The 14,847-nt window shown below is 37.5% G+C and overlaps 1 protein-coding gene and 1 long non-coding RNA gene across 5 annotated transcripts in view; one reads left to right on the top strand and one right to left on the bottom strand.

The window, feature by feature from the left end:
* kiz (kizuna centrosomal protein) overlaps positions 1 to 8,840 on the bottom strand; it is a 67,128-nt gene extending 58,288 nt beyond the window's left edge. Inside the window, exons 1-4 of one of the 4 annotated variants that reach the window (XM_077238674.1) lie at positions 8,670 to 8,840; positions 7,999 to 8,061; positions 6,146 to 6,308; positions 4,748 to 4,828 (exon numbers count right to left, since the gene is read on the bottom strand). In XM_077238674.1, coding sequence (XP_077094789.1) covers positions 4,748 to 4,828; positions 6,146 to 6,308; positions 7,999 to 8,061; positions 8,670 to 8,734 — 372 coding nt within the window. In that variant the 5' untranslated portion in view covers positions 8,735 to 8,840. The remainder of the gene's footprint in view (positions 1 to 4,747; positions 4,829 to 6,145; positions 6,309 to 7,998; positions 8,062 to 8,669) is intronic. The other 3 variants (XM_077238669.1, XM_077238673.1, XM_077238672.1) reach the window with 3 other exon arrangements.
* Positions 8,823 to 14,564, top strand: LOC143746694 (uncharacterized). The gene is made up of 3 exons (XR_013206599.1): positions 8,823 to 8,888; positions 14,308 to 14,390; positions 14,469 to 14,564. It is a non-coding gene; the product is annotated as an uncharacterized LOC143746694 (long non-coding RNA).
* The last annotated feature ends 283 nt before the right edge of the window (positions 14,565 to 14,847 follow it).

Raw genomic sequence — 14,847 nt, 5'->3', positions numbered from 1 at the left:
AAAGAAAACACAAAAAAAAAACTTTTACTGTAATTAAATAAATAAATATATATATCAAACATCTGAAAATTACAAAAGATGTGTACTACTTCGGGTCTTCTAAAACCATATAATGGGTTTGTGTTATAAACAGACCTTCATTCTGCACATTCAAACTGGTATGTAGCAACCAGTTAAGATATACTTGGAATATTGCATACTAGTCATGTGGAGTACTTTTTTGATGTTTTTTGTCCTTTTTGAGATCCTTAGAGCAGGGGTTTTCAAACATTTTCAAGAGGGACCCTTTTTTTTCTTTTTTTTTTGACGCGACCCATAGGCTTGTGCGCCGAAAAAAATCAGCTCAGCACTTTTTTAACCACTTTTGATGATGCACGTGCACATGCTGATCCTTGACGCGATTGCAACGCAAAGTCGATTCTGAACTAATTTGATCAAGCTATAGGCCTACATACAGGAATTTTAACCAATTAATAGTCTATCGTTTGCTGCATGCTTAAAAAATACACAAAACATATTCCACAACAAATTCTTTAAATGTAATATTCAGAACAGAACAAGAATTTAAAAAATAATAACTATAAACAAGCCAAAACGAAATAATTTAAAGCGAAAGTAAAAGTAAGTGGCATTATGCTCACATAACTATCTCATTAGAATCATAATGTTTCAATATTCGCGAATCGCGATGTATTTGATGGTAAACTATTCTTTATTATAGGCTTTGTACAGTGCTTGAAGTGGGAAAAGAAAGGTGCCGGTACTCTCTTGCATTGGCAAATCATGACATTTGAGATTTCTACAGTGAAAAACAAAACTTATAACAAAACTTATTGTGCGTGTGTATAAGTCCTGCGTGTGTGCACGTGCGTGCGAAAACGGAACTCCTCCAAGTCTGCAAGTCCAAAAATACATTTAGATTACTATATTTTATTTAATTAAATGCATTTATGGTGAGATTATTATATTTTCATGTCAATCTGTGTTTTGACCACGAACCATGAGCTGTCACTTTAATTCACCACGTGCAGCACAGCAAAAATAGACTCGGAACGATCTCTGCACTGCTGTATACGCACAGCACCAGGAGCGCATGGACGGACCGCATGCGTGTGCAGTGTGAAAGCTCGAACCTGTTAACATGGGTGCGGAAAAAATACGCACTGCATACGCACTGCAAACGAAGTATATCAACGGGTGTGTCACTGGCGCTTTTTCTGTCAGTGGTCGAGTACCGGCCTCATGCGAGAAGTAGCGGTAGGCTACACAAGAAAAAGTGCAGGTACGCTTAAGAGTAAAATGTAGAAGTGCCGTTCCTGCGTATCGGTGAGTAGCTACCGCCCCACTTCGAGCACTGGCTTTGTCAACTTCACTCACGTTGCAATATCGACAGGAAAAAATCACCCTTTTCACATGCGCAAAAATGTGCATGGAAACATCACAGTTGAGCGGTGCTTACGCTGAATGGTACGAATTGTAGCGTACTACTGCTATTTAAACAGAGCTGTTTTTTTTATATTAGGTAGACCATTTTATTATTTTAAAACACAACATTGTGCTTTTGTCAAACTGTAAACTCTTGTCAAACTTAACCTACCACTGTCACCCAACCAAAATCACACACAGTTTAAAAGCAAACATATTTATAATTCAAATGAGAATAAAGTTAGTGTTAATTCCAATTTTAAGGAAAACAAATATATTGATCTGAAATGTGTGTGTTGCTGCCAATGGAGCGAACGAGAGTGTGCTGCGGAAGCCGCAAGGAACGACGACTGTTTGTGTGTTGCTGCCGATGGAGCGAATGAGAGTGTGTTGCGGAAGCCGCAATAAAAGACGAGTGTTTGTGTGTTGCTGCCGATGGAGCGAACGTGTGTGTGTTGCGGATGGAGCGAACGAGTACGTGTTTTGTGTATATTTATGAATGAGAAGGGTGGGCCTGCTTATTCTGCATAATCTGGTCCCAAGCCGGTTCGCAGGACGAGAGGGCAACACGCATGTCAGGAGAAGCATTCAGTTTGTTTCGTTGTTTCTTCATTTTGGTCAGGTGACTTGGATTATTTATTTTGCATGAATTTGAATGTTTTTTAGTGTACTTCTGATCAAAGCTATTATTATTAATATTATTAGAAAACGGAATTAAATTTTTTTATTTAATGGCGACCCATTTTTTAATTCTCGCGACCCACCCGAGGTTCGCGACCCAGGGTTTGAAAACCACTGCCTTAGAGTCAGTCCCAATGCACTTCTATTGTATAATGTGAATACCCTGGCATCTCCTTTTGTGTACGACAGAAAAATGAAAGTCGTACAGGTTTGGAAAAACACAGTGAAAAACAAAAGTGAGATAATTTTCATTTCTGTCGGGTCCATTTAAGTCAAGAACACACATGACAATAGAAATGATTAGGACATTTGTATTGAATAAATTGCAATTCAGTTGCTAATAAAAATTTGGCGGTATGGCTCTGTTCAGGGAGTCCTCTGACCTTTCATGAGCACAATGAAATAGCAGAGAGTCAGAGGACAGAAGCAGCATTAGGGAACGCTCACAGTTTAGTACTGGGAGAACAGAACTATTCCCCCATATGAACAGAGCAACAACGATGACATAATAGCAAACGCCACGTTATACACGACAAGGAGGAGCTGGGGAGGTGGTGGGTTGCAGAGAGCGAGCAGCAAGCAGTTAGGAGCGAACTGAATCTGTTTAAATAGGGCGCCCATATTTGAGCGTAGTCATTAGTAGCGAGGGGAGATGTACAGCTGATGTGCTGATGCAGCTCAGCTGAGCAGATCGCTGATGAGACCGTCTTGGCCAATAGCGTTAGCAGCATCTTGATTACTTGGCCTGCCAGAACTGATGCTGCACTCAATATTTGGGTAAACTAACTAACCCTTTGACGCATGTCCTTTTGAATACTCATGGGAAGAGTTTGGGAATATTTAACCAATGTAAAAAGTGAAATATTTCTCAAATATATCTGTAAAAATGTGATATACTACTTTTCTATATTCATGAAAATGAAAGGAAATAAAACTGCAGAAAAACAAAAAAGGCATGACAAGTACACTGAGTCAAGGCATTTACAAAGTGCTCGAATTATTTGGCCGGTCAAGGATACCTCATTGCCAGTAAGTGGGAGCTAAATGTCTGCTATATAGTTCTCTCATTGCTTTACTTCCACTAGTCCTTGGCCCTAAAACTCAACCCTGACAATTCAGGTTACGGTGGCTTCTTTTCAAATAAACTTTAATCCAAAACATTTCAAGGTATCATTTTTGTAGCTTTAGACAGACCGACTAAGATTTATTTTGGTCAAGGTTAGATTTTCTTCCAACTGTCTGTTCAGCTGAGTGCACTGAGATCAGTGTCTTAACTTTTAATCTTATTAACAATCCTATGCTCCTAAACTCTGTTTCATGACAGAAATATTGCACTATGGAGGAAGAGTGGTGGATGGGTACAGGAAAAAAAAAATCAGCACACATAAAAAACCCCCCAAAAAAACATGGCTTCTGTTTCTTTTCTGATAAGGGTCTTAAATACCAACCCGTTAGCTGCTTAATAACATCCACTGTAAACCACGCGGTCTGTCTGGCAGATCCAGTGTGGAAGTAAAAAAAAGAAAGGAAAAAAGAAATGGAGTGAGAGGAAAAGTTAATTTCTTGGCTGAGTGATTCCATCGCTAGCTGCAGGGCAAAGTAGAAAGTGTTTCGCTAAAGTAGCAATTGATTCTTCTATCAATCTGCGGCACGCGCCTGCTCTTCCAAGGAATATATTAAATATGAAAATCATATCCCGTTATCATGGCTTCCCAGCTTTCAGGCTGGTAAGCTCCCCTTAATGAATGCTGCAGCCTCGGGGACATGCACGCAGCCAGTGGTGGCGCCTATGCATAATGGAGTGATTCCTCCCATCTCTGCTCATTACAATATCGGCAGGCTGGAAGGGGGGGGGGGGGGGATACGGCACAGTCACAAGTGACTGCTCTAGACAGAATGCTCTAAGTCATTATGAGCTGTCTTCCACATTTCATCCGAGAGAGCTCGAGTCGCTTGAAGAGAGGGAAAGCTACAGCCACGGGCTTGAACTACATTGTCGGTTCGGGCAAAAGCAGCCAGGATTAGACACCTGCGGCACTACAGATACGAGGGGGAAAATGAACAGCCTCACTACCACCGCTGAGCAATCTACATAACAGCGACTTTTATTCAAGGGACTGACAGAAATCGCTTGAATGCATATTGTTTTAGCTGTCATAAATGTGATGTGCAATACTGCAGACTGTCACAGAGAAAAATATGACACATGGTTAGAGGCTTTAAAAATACTCTTTTCCATTTGTGTTTTTTTCTTCTCATTTTAAATGGCCTTTTAAAATGTGTAATATCATTTTGTTTTAAGACTGTGATACTCCTTTGTTAAACCAAAGCAGTCATTTGAGCAAAAAAGTAATTACTTCAAGCACTTTCCAATTTGCTTTTGATTATAAATTAATTGTGGCCTTTGAACACTGATACCCCATATAAACTGTCAAAAGTGTCTCCTGAAGAGGGAGGCTGAGCTGAATAATGGTTGTGGTATTTTTCTCTACAACTCTCAACTCTCTTCTTTTGAAAAAAAGACACACAATTCCATTGGATCCCATCACAGCACTGCAGTTTTATCAAAGGCATAAAGATAGCTTTGTAAATTTCCCACTGAACTGTAATTTCCATAGATGACATGATAATTTTCTCTTACCTCGTCCGCTTCTGATTCTCCCCTGCTCCACGTGTTCTTCTTGTCTTTCTTCAGTCTGGTAATATGATTCTTATACTCCGACTGAAATTAATTCAAGTCAAATCATTACTAACATAGATCGTTTCAACTATGTAAAATATTTGCTTATAAACACTAGTTGTAACACGGCACTGGCTTAATAACATGGCAGTCAAAGTGACCACAGTTACGAGACACATCACACACAAAAAAATTCCAATATAACCTCTTATTTCATTAAACATTACAAACAAAGCAATGGGAGAGAAAGATTACGCTTCTGCCCCTAAATGTAGCACCAATCAGCGTGTGTATTCCTTTGTGAGTGCCCTTAATAGTGCCTGCCAAGGCTCTTAATCAGTTTGGCGAGTTAACCAGTGGCAGTGATGAGGGCGCTGGGATTACCTCCAACCTCCCACTTCATTCTCGTAAGACAATAGCTGCACTCCCAAAAGAGACCAGAGTTACCATTTACACCAATTTTACACACGATAACGCATAAAGTGGTCCATGCAGTTACAAGCAAACAAATATTAGCATTGTTAAAATCAGAGTGGGAATGAAAAATCGTCCGGGAAGAAAAGAGAAATGAGAGCTTAACGATATGAGGTGATGGTATGAATTTGAGCAATTAAGCAATCAAGTTCAATTAAGTGTAATAGAAATTAAAGTAATATTCTTTGACTGGCAGCTAGATTAGCAGGTATCTCTTACAATTGCAATTTTAGGCTACCACTGCAGCAACAAAACAAAATACAACACGCACAAAAAGGAGGAAAACGGGTTTCTTTCTCAAAAAGGGAAATTCAGTGGCACTTCACTATCTGAATACAGGGCGATTCATTTGTGGTAGTGTAATTAAACAATTTGTATAATTTGATATTAAGCTGTAGAGCACTGTTCAGTTTTAAGTGACAATCTGACAGAGCTGTTGTTTTCTTTTTTTCATTTGCGAGCAGGGATAAATGAGTGCTGGAGTGTTTATGATTGTTTCCAAACAACAATAAGTGTGAAAGTTTAAACACTGGAAGACAATTAGACAGACAATTACAGGATTATGCCAATGGTCTAATTGAGGCTCATTATATATGTATGGGGGGATCAGTGCCTCAAAATAATGCCTTAGTTTTGGGAAATGCAAACATTCAGACAACACTAACATTTTTGGTACCGAGCCGCTATCATTTGGGTCACTGCACGTTTCCTTTCACCTCTATGATCAGAACAACACAAACATGTGCTTTGGCATGAGAATAACAAAAACTAAAAAAAACTTAAAAAAAACACAGCTTGGAATGATAAAGCGGTAAAGAGTCAGTACTTTTTTAGGAAGCACATATGATGAATATTGGGACAGATTTGGCTGTCCAAGGTTGTTACCCTCTTTTGAAGCAGCCTGCTACAATCAATGGAGAATTCTTTTAATGTCGATGCCAAGTTTTCCACATTCCCCAGAAGCTCAAGGTTGCGTGTCTTTGCTTGCTGCTCTCTCTCGTGCAGCTCCTTGTAATAGCAGCGCATCTTGGCACACTTCAGCTTAGTCCTGTGAGCAAGAGACAGATGTGAAATGGACAGCTTTGCTACTCTCTGTATATAAAAAGGCTGCACCTTTGCAATAATGGAAATAAATATAGAAACCTGTAACAAATAGGTCAAACATTACTATAAATAGGTTAATGCTAGCTTATTAGTATTACTAATTGCTCCTCACTGTGCAGATTACAGGACAAACTAAAAAATTACATATTTGTCAAGAGCCACTTTACAGTAGTACTAATGGATTCTCCACAGCTAAGATGGAGTTTTGTGACTAGCAAAGGGCGAAAATGGATAATGATGGTTGAAATGTTAAAATGAATGATAAATGCTGATCTACTAACCTCTCACACATCCTTGACCATCATGGCCCCATATCAAAATTCTTTATTTTTATAAATGCATTTAATTGAGCCATCATAAAAACAAACTGGCCTCAAGTACTTAAACAGAAACAGATGACCCCAAATCATCAATGAGTGAGTGTATTAGTCTACTTATTTATCCTGATATAACCAATTTTCGGAGAAAGCCTGCTATATAGGTGAAACAATAAAAGCAACAAAAGACATATGTCACTACAATATAGACTCAATCAAATTAAATTATAATAAACAAGATGATTAACAAAAAAAACTCTTTTTTATTTAAATTATCAAAGTACTAAGTGTAAGCTTGAATGTAAATAAATAAATAAATGTAATACTGTAGTAAAACATTTATTTCAGGTTGTAAAAGAATCCCTAAAAATGTCATCTGAAAGTCAGTGTTGGGAGATATACACTGGAAACAGTACTGTATGGAGCAAAAAATTGAAATACATTTTCTACTTTCTACTTTTTCTGTTTTTTAATGTTAAAATAAGTATCATATTTACACTCACCAATGCTGCATTTATTTGATTAAAAATACAAAACAAACAGTAATATTGTGAAATATTATTACACTTTAAAATAACTGTTTTTATTTTAACTGAATATATTTTAAAATGTAATGTATTCCTGTGATCAAAGCTGAATTTTCAGCATCATTACCACAGTCTTCAGTGTCACATGATCCTTCAGAAATCATTCTTATATTCTGATTTTGCTGCGCAAGAAACATGCTGTTTCATAAAAAAAGTTATGTAAACATTTTTTCAGGATTCTTTGATAAATAGAAAGTTCAAAAGAACAGCATTTAGGCTATTTTAAATATAGCCTAATCTTTTGTAACGTTATAAATGTCTTTACTGTTATTTTTGATCAATTTAATGCATCCGTGCTGAATAAAAGCATTAATTTCTTTCACTTCTTTCCAAAAAAAAAAAGCTTACTGACCCCACACTTTAGAATGGTAGTGTATAATGTTACAAAAGCTTTTTATTTCAGATAAATGCTGTTGTTGTAATTGTACACAACTGTTTTCAACATTGATCATAATAATAATAATAATAGATATTTCTTGAGCAGCAAATCAGCATATTAGACTGATTCCTGAAGGATCATGTGACACTGAAGACTGGAGTAAAACAAAATATATTACATTCATATTCAAACAGAAAAAAGTTGTTTTAAATTGTAATAATAATTTAACAATATTACTGTTTTTTTAATTAAATAAATGCAGCCTTGGTGAGCAGAAAATACATATTTTAAAAACATCAAAATGTATAGGTTTCTTGATATTTACTATTAATTTCATAATTTCTAACTTACAGTCTTTCCTCTGATCTTAAGTAGACAAACAGTTTTTCTTCCAGTTCATGTCTTCTTCTCTCCCTAAACAAAAAGTAGTATTAAACAATTATTCTCCACAAATACTAAATTAGATCAAAAAGTAGAAGAAAAAAGAACTACATCGACTAACGTTAACGTAAATAAATAGCTTGAGTAACGTTAGATGACTCCAGAGAGCGTTAACGTTACCAAATTGACGTATTTTATAATAGTAAGTAACAGTAAGTTAATAGTTCTTTACATCCCTCACAAAAAACTAAAGAGAAAAAGAACTAATATTGTGATAGGCTAACTTGACGTTACTGATTCTGTCATCCTAATACAATAACGTTAATTATGAAAAAAGGCGACATCCAAGATAGATAGACATCCGACATAACGTTACTAACTTACTTGAGCTCACTGCTATACGGGTGATTATTAAAAAAGCTACAAAAGCTATTTCAAAAGCTACAAAGAGTCGTTCACCGCTGTCCCTTTGGTTATTGTCACTCTCCTACTCACCGAGCCAGACAGCTAACGTTACAGTCCGCGAGAGCTGAAATCTACCGCGCTGCCTCATTTAAGGCCCAGTTAAATTTCCAAACATTTAGACAATATACAGTATTTATTCTGAATAAGCTAAAGGAAAAAGTACACAGCATTCTTACCGTTCGTGTATGCTCTTTTGAATATTTCCGATCTGATCAAAATACTCGGTGTTGCAGACAGCCATGGCTGGTTTTGATCGCTATTCACCTCAGTGCTGTAGGGCGCGTTGTTTACAATGGTTACCATACGCACCGTTACCCAGGAGACCGCGCGAGCTAGTTGACCGAAGGGCGCCAATTTCTCTGAGTCTGAGGCGGCGTGGAGACACATTTACCTCGGTAAGAAACTGAAACTGGGGTTTCTATAAACGTTTATAGAAACTATAAACGTTTACATTTGTTCACATTAAGTAGCCTCTGTTTCTGGATAATCGATCGGATTTCTGTTTCCTGCATAAATGAGGTCTGTAGCACTAAGAGTAAAGATGATACAAATTAAACAATGTCCCAATTGCTTTCACTCACTCACTCACTTTACTTTCAATCTCCAGTAATTAGATCAAATACATTTTTTTTGAACGAAGGAATAATTCCACAGTTGATCATACAAAAATAACTGGGTTGATCATGTTAAAGTCAAATCGATCATCTGGGTTTAAGCTTCGCTATAGCGTGCAATGACTATATTGACAGAAATGGGAGATTGATAAATATGCTGAAACAATAAAAAACATTCAACATTTAAAACATAAAAAAATCAGATTCCGATTATTCCCCTGGCAAAGCAGCGTGCACCTTCATGACTGTGATTGTACAGGCGATCGCCTCGTTCAGATAATGTTGCAAAATTAAAATGAAAAATGCCACATAGTATGCTATCATGTAAGTCTAAATAAACTGTTTTAAAGATTGACGTTTATTGTAAGGTTCAAATAAGTTTCATTTCTTGTCTAAACTGCGTCTGGCCATTATTTTCTAACAGCCACGTGGAGAGACTGGGCGGGGATTTAAATTACGTCCACCTGTGAATGCAGACACAATGGCTGGATTGTGTTTACATTACACTGAGATCCGATAACAATGCGTCCTCGACTACCTCCGAACCTGGACACGCTGATCGGATAACATTCCGATCTGATGTGCGTTTACACTTGTCTTTTCAATGTGTATGTGGACAACATCCAGATACAGGTCTCATGTTAATGCCAATTGTAAACGCAGCCTTAGTTCTCAGATAGAGGAGGGTTACTGCTAGCTCCGTTAAGGTATTTCTGTCCCTCCCAAACTGCATTGAAATGGTATGTTTAGCAGCCAGAATTTAAAAATGTTCAGGGGGAGAAACTATTTTCAAAGGAAAGTAGCTAACGCCTTCCCTAAAAGTCGCTAAATGTCGCTAGATGACGTCATAAATCAACTAGCATATTCGTGACGTCATCGCGTCGTACTTGGGTTCTGCTTGTCTAATGTGTTTTCTGAATGTAAAATAAAGCTGTTCTCATTTCCTATATATGTTTTGTCAGACAATAGAACGAGAAGCTATGATATAGGCCTAGTGAATGACTAATTTCTTTTATAGTCCAATGTGGAAAATTATCTGAATTGAGAGAGTTCGGGAGCCGGATGAACAAAAGCTTTGATAGTGAGTATTACAAGTAATACCGTAAGCACAAGAAAAGGAAGGAAACTAAATTATTTAATTAAAATAAAAAAGAAAAGCAGATAATAAATCCGTGGAAAAACACTGCTCATTCACGTCTCTCAGCGGCCGTGCGCTCAACAGATGAATGTGCTGCTGCTCCTCTCAGCCATTTACTGAACAGGGTAGACGTAGCTAGAGTGAGTAACGTTTGAAAAGTCGCTAAAAATAGCGACTCATTTGCGCAATTCTTTTGCAGTCTGTACGCGGAGGGGTGCTCTAACTGCAGCTGGGAGGGGCTGCTGCGCGAGGACTGGGCCGCCTGTGAGTGCTTTGGGACGGGGTTGGGACCCACGGCAGCACCCGCTGCTCGTTGAGAAGAGTAAGAACGATATGTGCTTTCACGTCAGAGAGTCTCCAAAAGTCTCCAATAACACCAGAAAAAGTCTTTAGATTTGTCGCTAGTCGCTTTTTTGAAAATGTGTCGCTAGAGGGTTCTAAATACTCGCTAAATATAGCGACAAAGTCGCTAAGTTGGCAACACTGCGTACGCGTTTCATAGTGTTTGAACTTGGAATCAAATAATAAAGAAATGTGGTCAGTGCTTAACTCAAGGAACTTCCCGGATCAATATCCTTGAGCTAAACGTTGTTAAAACACAAACGACACCTATTTACAATCACAGTAACCTAACGAGCTACAACCCAATTTTCCTCAAAACTAGCTTTATAATATAGGCTAAATGGATCTTTATGTGCAGGCAGGCTGAGAGACAAGTCAAGGGACCATCTGCAGAGTGCAATATAACCCCAAAAACGACTACAGCATCAATTCATATTCAAAAATACAAAAATAGTCATTAACTTCAATGTTACAAACTGTAGTGCCACCCAATTCAGCTTACACATCAATGGTGACCAACTGGTCATACTACACTGCTTTTGCACATTTTATATAATGAAAAATATTCAATAACTTCACTGTAACACACCAAATTTAGTTCACACATCACTGCTCTAATATTGGTTATACAACACTTTGTCTTCCAAATGCATAACTGTAAATGTAACTCTTTTATCCAAAGATACACATTTACATTCTTATGAGTTCTTGCTCTTCCCTGGGAATCGAACCCATGACCTTGGCATCGCAAGCACCAACACTCTATTGTTTGAGCTACAGGAAAGCTAGTATAAGAAGTAATTCCACATAAAAAATAAGTAGGCCTATTATTTACACAAATTATATTGGTACTGTGCGCAGCTAACATAATAGTTACAATCATAGCTTATGCATTATATTTGCTTACTGAATTTTGATGGCATTACACTGTATTATTGATTTTATTTCATAAAAAATCATAACAATTATGCTTTTTTTATCAAAATAAGTATTGTAGTATAACCAGCAGGAGAGTGGTGATGTGTGAACTGAATTTGGCCACAGTAGTGTTATAGTGAAGCTATAGAATATGTTTAATAATATAAAATGTGCAGAAGGGTTTGGGGATTTGCACTTTAAGCACAGTAATGCATACATACAGGGAGCTGGTAGCCTACTATTATTAAAGGTTAAAATTAACAACTCAAATATTATGTGTTTTTTATTATAATAACGTTTTCATATTTATAATGAATGATATGAGTAAAATATAATATGTAATATAGGGCATATATTTAGCAAAATACTCCTCTCTATAGTTAATTTTTCTAGCCATGCTGTGGTCTGGTCATTAAATGGGTTTCCTGAGGTAAATGTTACATTACGTGACATTGTTCTCAAACTGTTTTATTGACCTAATTCCGCGGTTGAAACACTGATTGAGCGATTACATGAGACATGATACATATCAGCAAGTGGTAGGCTACTGCACTTTCAACATATAGTTCATTCGTGTTTATTTACTATTAACTAAAGAAGAAGTTAAGTTCACGTGCCGCTTGAACTGAGGTGCTACAGTGATCTGTCACGTCACATTAAAGAGCGCCAAAACGATATTTATTGTCTGAATTTTGTGGTGGGAACCAAAAGGGGGAGACGGGATCTGGCTAACGATCAACATAAAGTTCAATGACACAAATAAGCCAACAACCAAACGAAAGTAAAGTGGCAGCCCCTCAATGACGCTCGGTCCGACCGTTGCACCCTTCGAAGGAGTAGCCTCTGAATTGGGTTGCAGCTACTGTATAGTAGTTAGTTACTACATTTGGTTCGAAACTTCGTGACTGTTAAAAAAGTATGTTCAATATGTTGTCACTGTCATTTGACCTACGGCGCAGTTGCGTCATTTCACCTACAGTAGTTTTTTTCAGTGTTGCCAACTTGACGACTTTGTCGCTAGATTTATCGACTTTTTCCCCAAAAAACGCCTAGCGACTCTCACTATCACAGAGCTTTAGTTCATCCGGTTTCAGATCATTTATTTTAAGGGTGCTCCGATTGATCGGTCGCCGATCATAATCGCCGATAATTGCTTTAGGATGTGTGATCGGCGGTCTCTATAAAGGGCGATCCAGAAAAGCCGATCAGATGACACAAAACTCTCTTTTTTTCTCTCATCAAAACTGAATATGTTCATCAGTGGTTACAGTCTATATCAAGCAGGGACATGTTTGTGTGCATTTTATTTTGTGATTTCACCAGAATGAATAGAGTCTCCGAGCGAAGACTGCGCGAGCCACAGAGAACACTGTATCCATGACACTGATTGCCGCGGCAACGAGTGCTCAGCTTGAGTAAAAAAAAAAAAAAAACACACATTTTAGCGCTAGATTTCTTATTTAATAGAGAACAAAATGAATGCTCTGCTAGTTAACTGGAGATGTTTTATTTATTTGTATTAGGTACCTCCGTGCCTCAATGTTACAAAAATTGGTGGGGGACAATATCGATCCTTAGAAAAAAGTGGTGGGACACGACTTCACTGGATCTAACAAATCAATTTAACCAATAGATGTGACCAGTAGTGGTGGTTTTCTTAATCTGTTTAGAATAATTTTGCAAGGGTTCTTGCAAAAAAAATAAAAAAATAAAAAATTGATACTTAAGAAGTAAACTTTGGGAGAGAAATTAATCTAATAATCTCTATCCCCACTCTCGCTTTCTCTACATCACTCTCCCTCTCTCTTTCTCTCTAAATTCCCACAAAATCTGACTGAGCATCCCAGAAAAAAAGCAAAGTTATAGATAGATATAGATATGGAAGCTGTTAGTTATTTGTATTTTTTGTTGCTGTGCACTTTACTATATAGTAGATGTTAATGTAGTTTAAGGAGTTTTAAATGAGTGGATCGTGTTAAAAGCTGCATACGGTGGCCTTGCTTTTAGAGCATTTCCTGATCATCAACCCGGTGAGTGAACGACACTATGAGCACAACATAACAAGGCTAATGATAAGCATAGAATCTAAAAATGTCTGTAAAACCGATTATCGGTCGGTCTCTAATCTATATGCATTTTATAGATTTTATTGTGATAATTCATCTGTGCATCTTTCAAAAATATTGACCTTTTAATATTTAATCAAAATGTCGTATCTGGACCTCCTGATGAAAATGACAAATTTCTCTCTGATGACGTATGCGGAACTTCTCCAATTATTTAGTCCACTTAAACCCTGTCCCTGTAAGCTCACATTCATTTGCCTGCACCTTTGAGTGCCATGCCCACATCTCAACATCCAATTAACAACTGATGCATTGAAGTCTCTGCCCTGAATTTTTATTTTATTTTTGATAATACGCAATAATATATATATTTGGCTAAAGTCAAGATGAAACATAAGTAGCAACAAATATTTTCTTATGTTTTGTGACGTAAACCCGAGTGTACTCAGGTGTAGCCTACGTCACACTACGTTTAGGCAAATATATACCTTATTTTGCACATAAATCAAAATCCACCATTCTAAAAACCCATAAGAAATAACCAAGGAAACTCACGGCTTGAAAATGATAATTCTCTTCTGTGTTTTGGGACTACAGACTGAACAGATCTATTGAAATTTCTGCTTCACGAGTGTGGATTTGTGACCTATTAAGACCTGTTGCTTACTGTTGAAGTATTGGGTCACTGAGTGGAATCTTGAAGGAGATATTGGTTATGTCCGCTCTTCTTCCTCAGTTTAGTTTCATCTTCCTTTCAACGCTTCTTGTGATTCTGTCTTTGGGCTCTTCCACACTCCTTAATGAAGGCATGTCCACAAGGTAAGCACAGGTGTCACTGCCTTCAAAAATAACTACCCTCATCCAAATGGTCCACTAAATTATCTTTTCTGTCTCTAGCTGTGTGGTGTCCACATCGAAAAAAAAAAAAGCTGAGTGAGAGTTTCATGTGTCTATTGGGTATTTCTATCAACACAGAGGCTGACATCAGTTAGAACGCTCAGAACATGAAGGTAAGTGTCTCTCAAGTTGATAGAGGTGAGTAATCAAGCATTGTCAGGGATACGGGGACAACACTACTGGCTGTCAGTTGAGATTCGCTTTAGGTGGTAATCTTCAGGATTCTTACCATTTCTCTAAGATAAGACAGAAAGAAGTTAAACCCACTTACTGTAAATTGCTCTCTTATTCTGACATCTATTACACATATTGGCAGTTTTTTCCATTTCCCAGCTAGACTATTCTACTATAGAGAAGGAAACTCCCCTCAGAACGGGCA

Source organism: Siphateles boraxobius, unplaced genomic scaffold, assembly GCF_051911475.1.
Source record: "Siphateles boraxobius isolate OS27281-9 unplaced genomic scaffold, OSU_SipBor_1 22, whole genome shotgun sequence".
Taxonomy (NCBI): Eukaryota; Metazoa; Chordata; class Actinopteri; order Cypriniformes; family Leuciscidae; genus Siphateles; species Siphateles boraxobius.
Note: the sequence above shows the minus strand (reverse complement) of the source record. Positions and strands in the feature narration are given on the sequence as shown.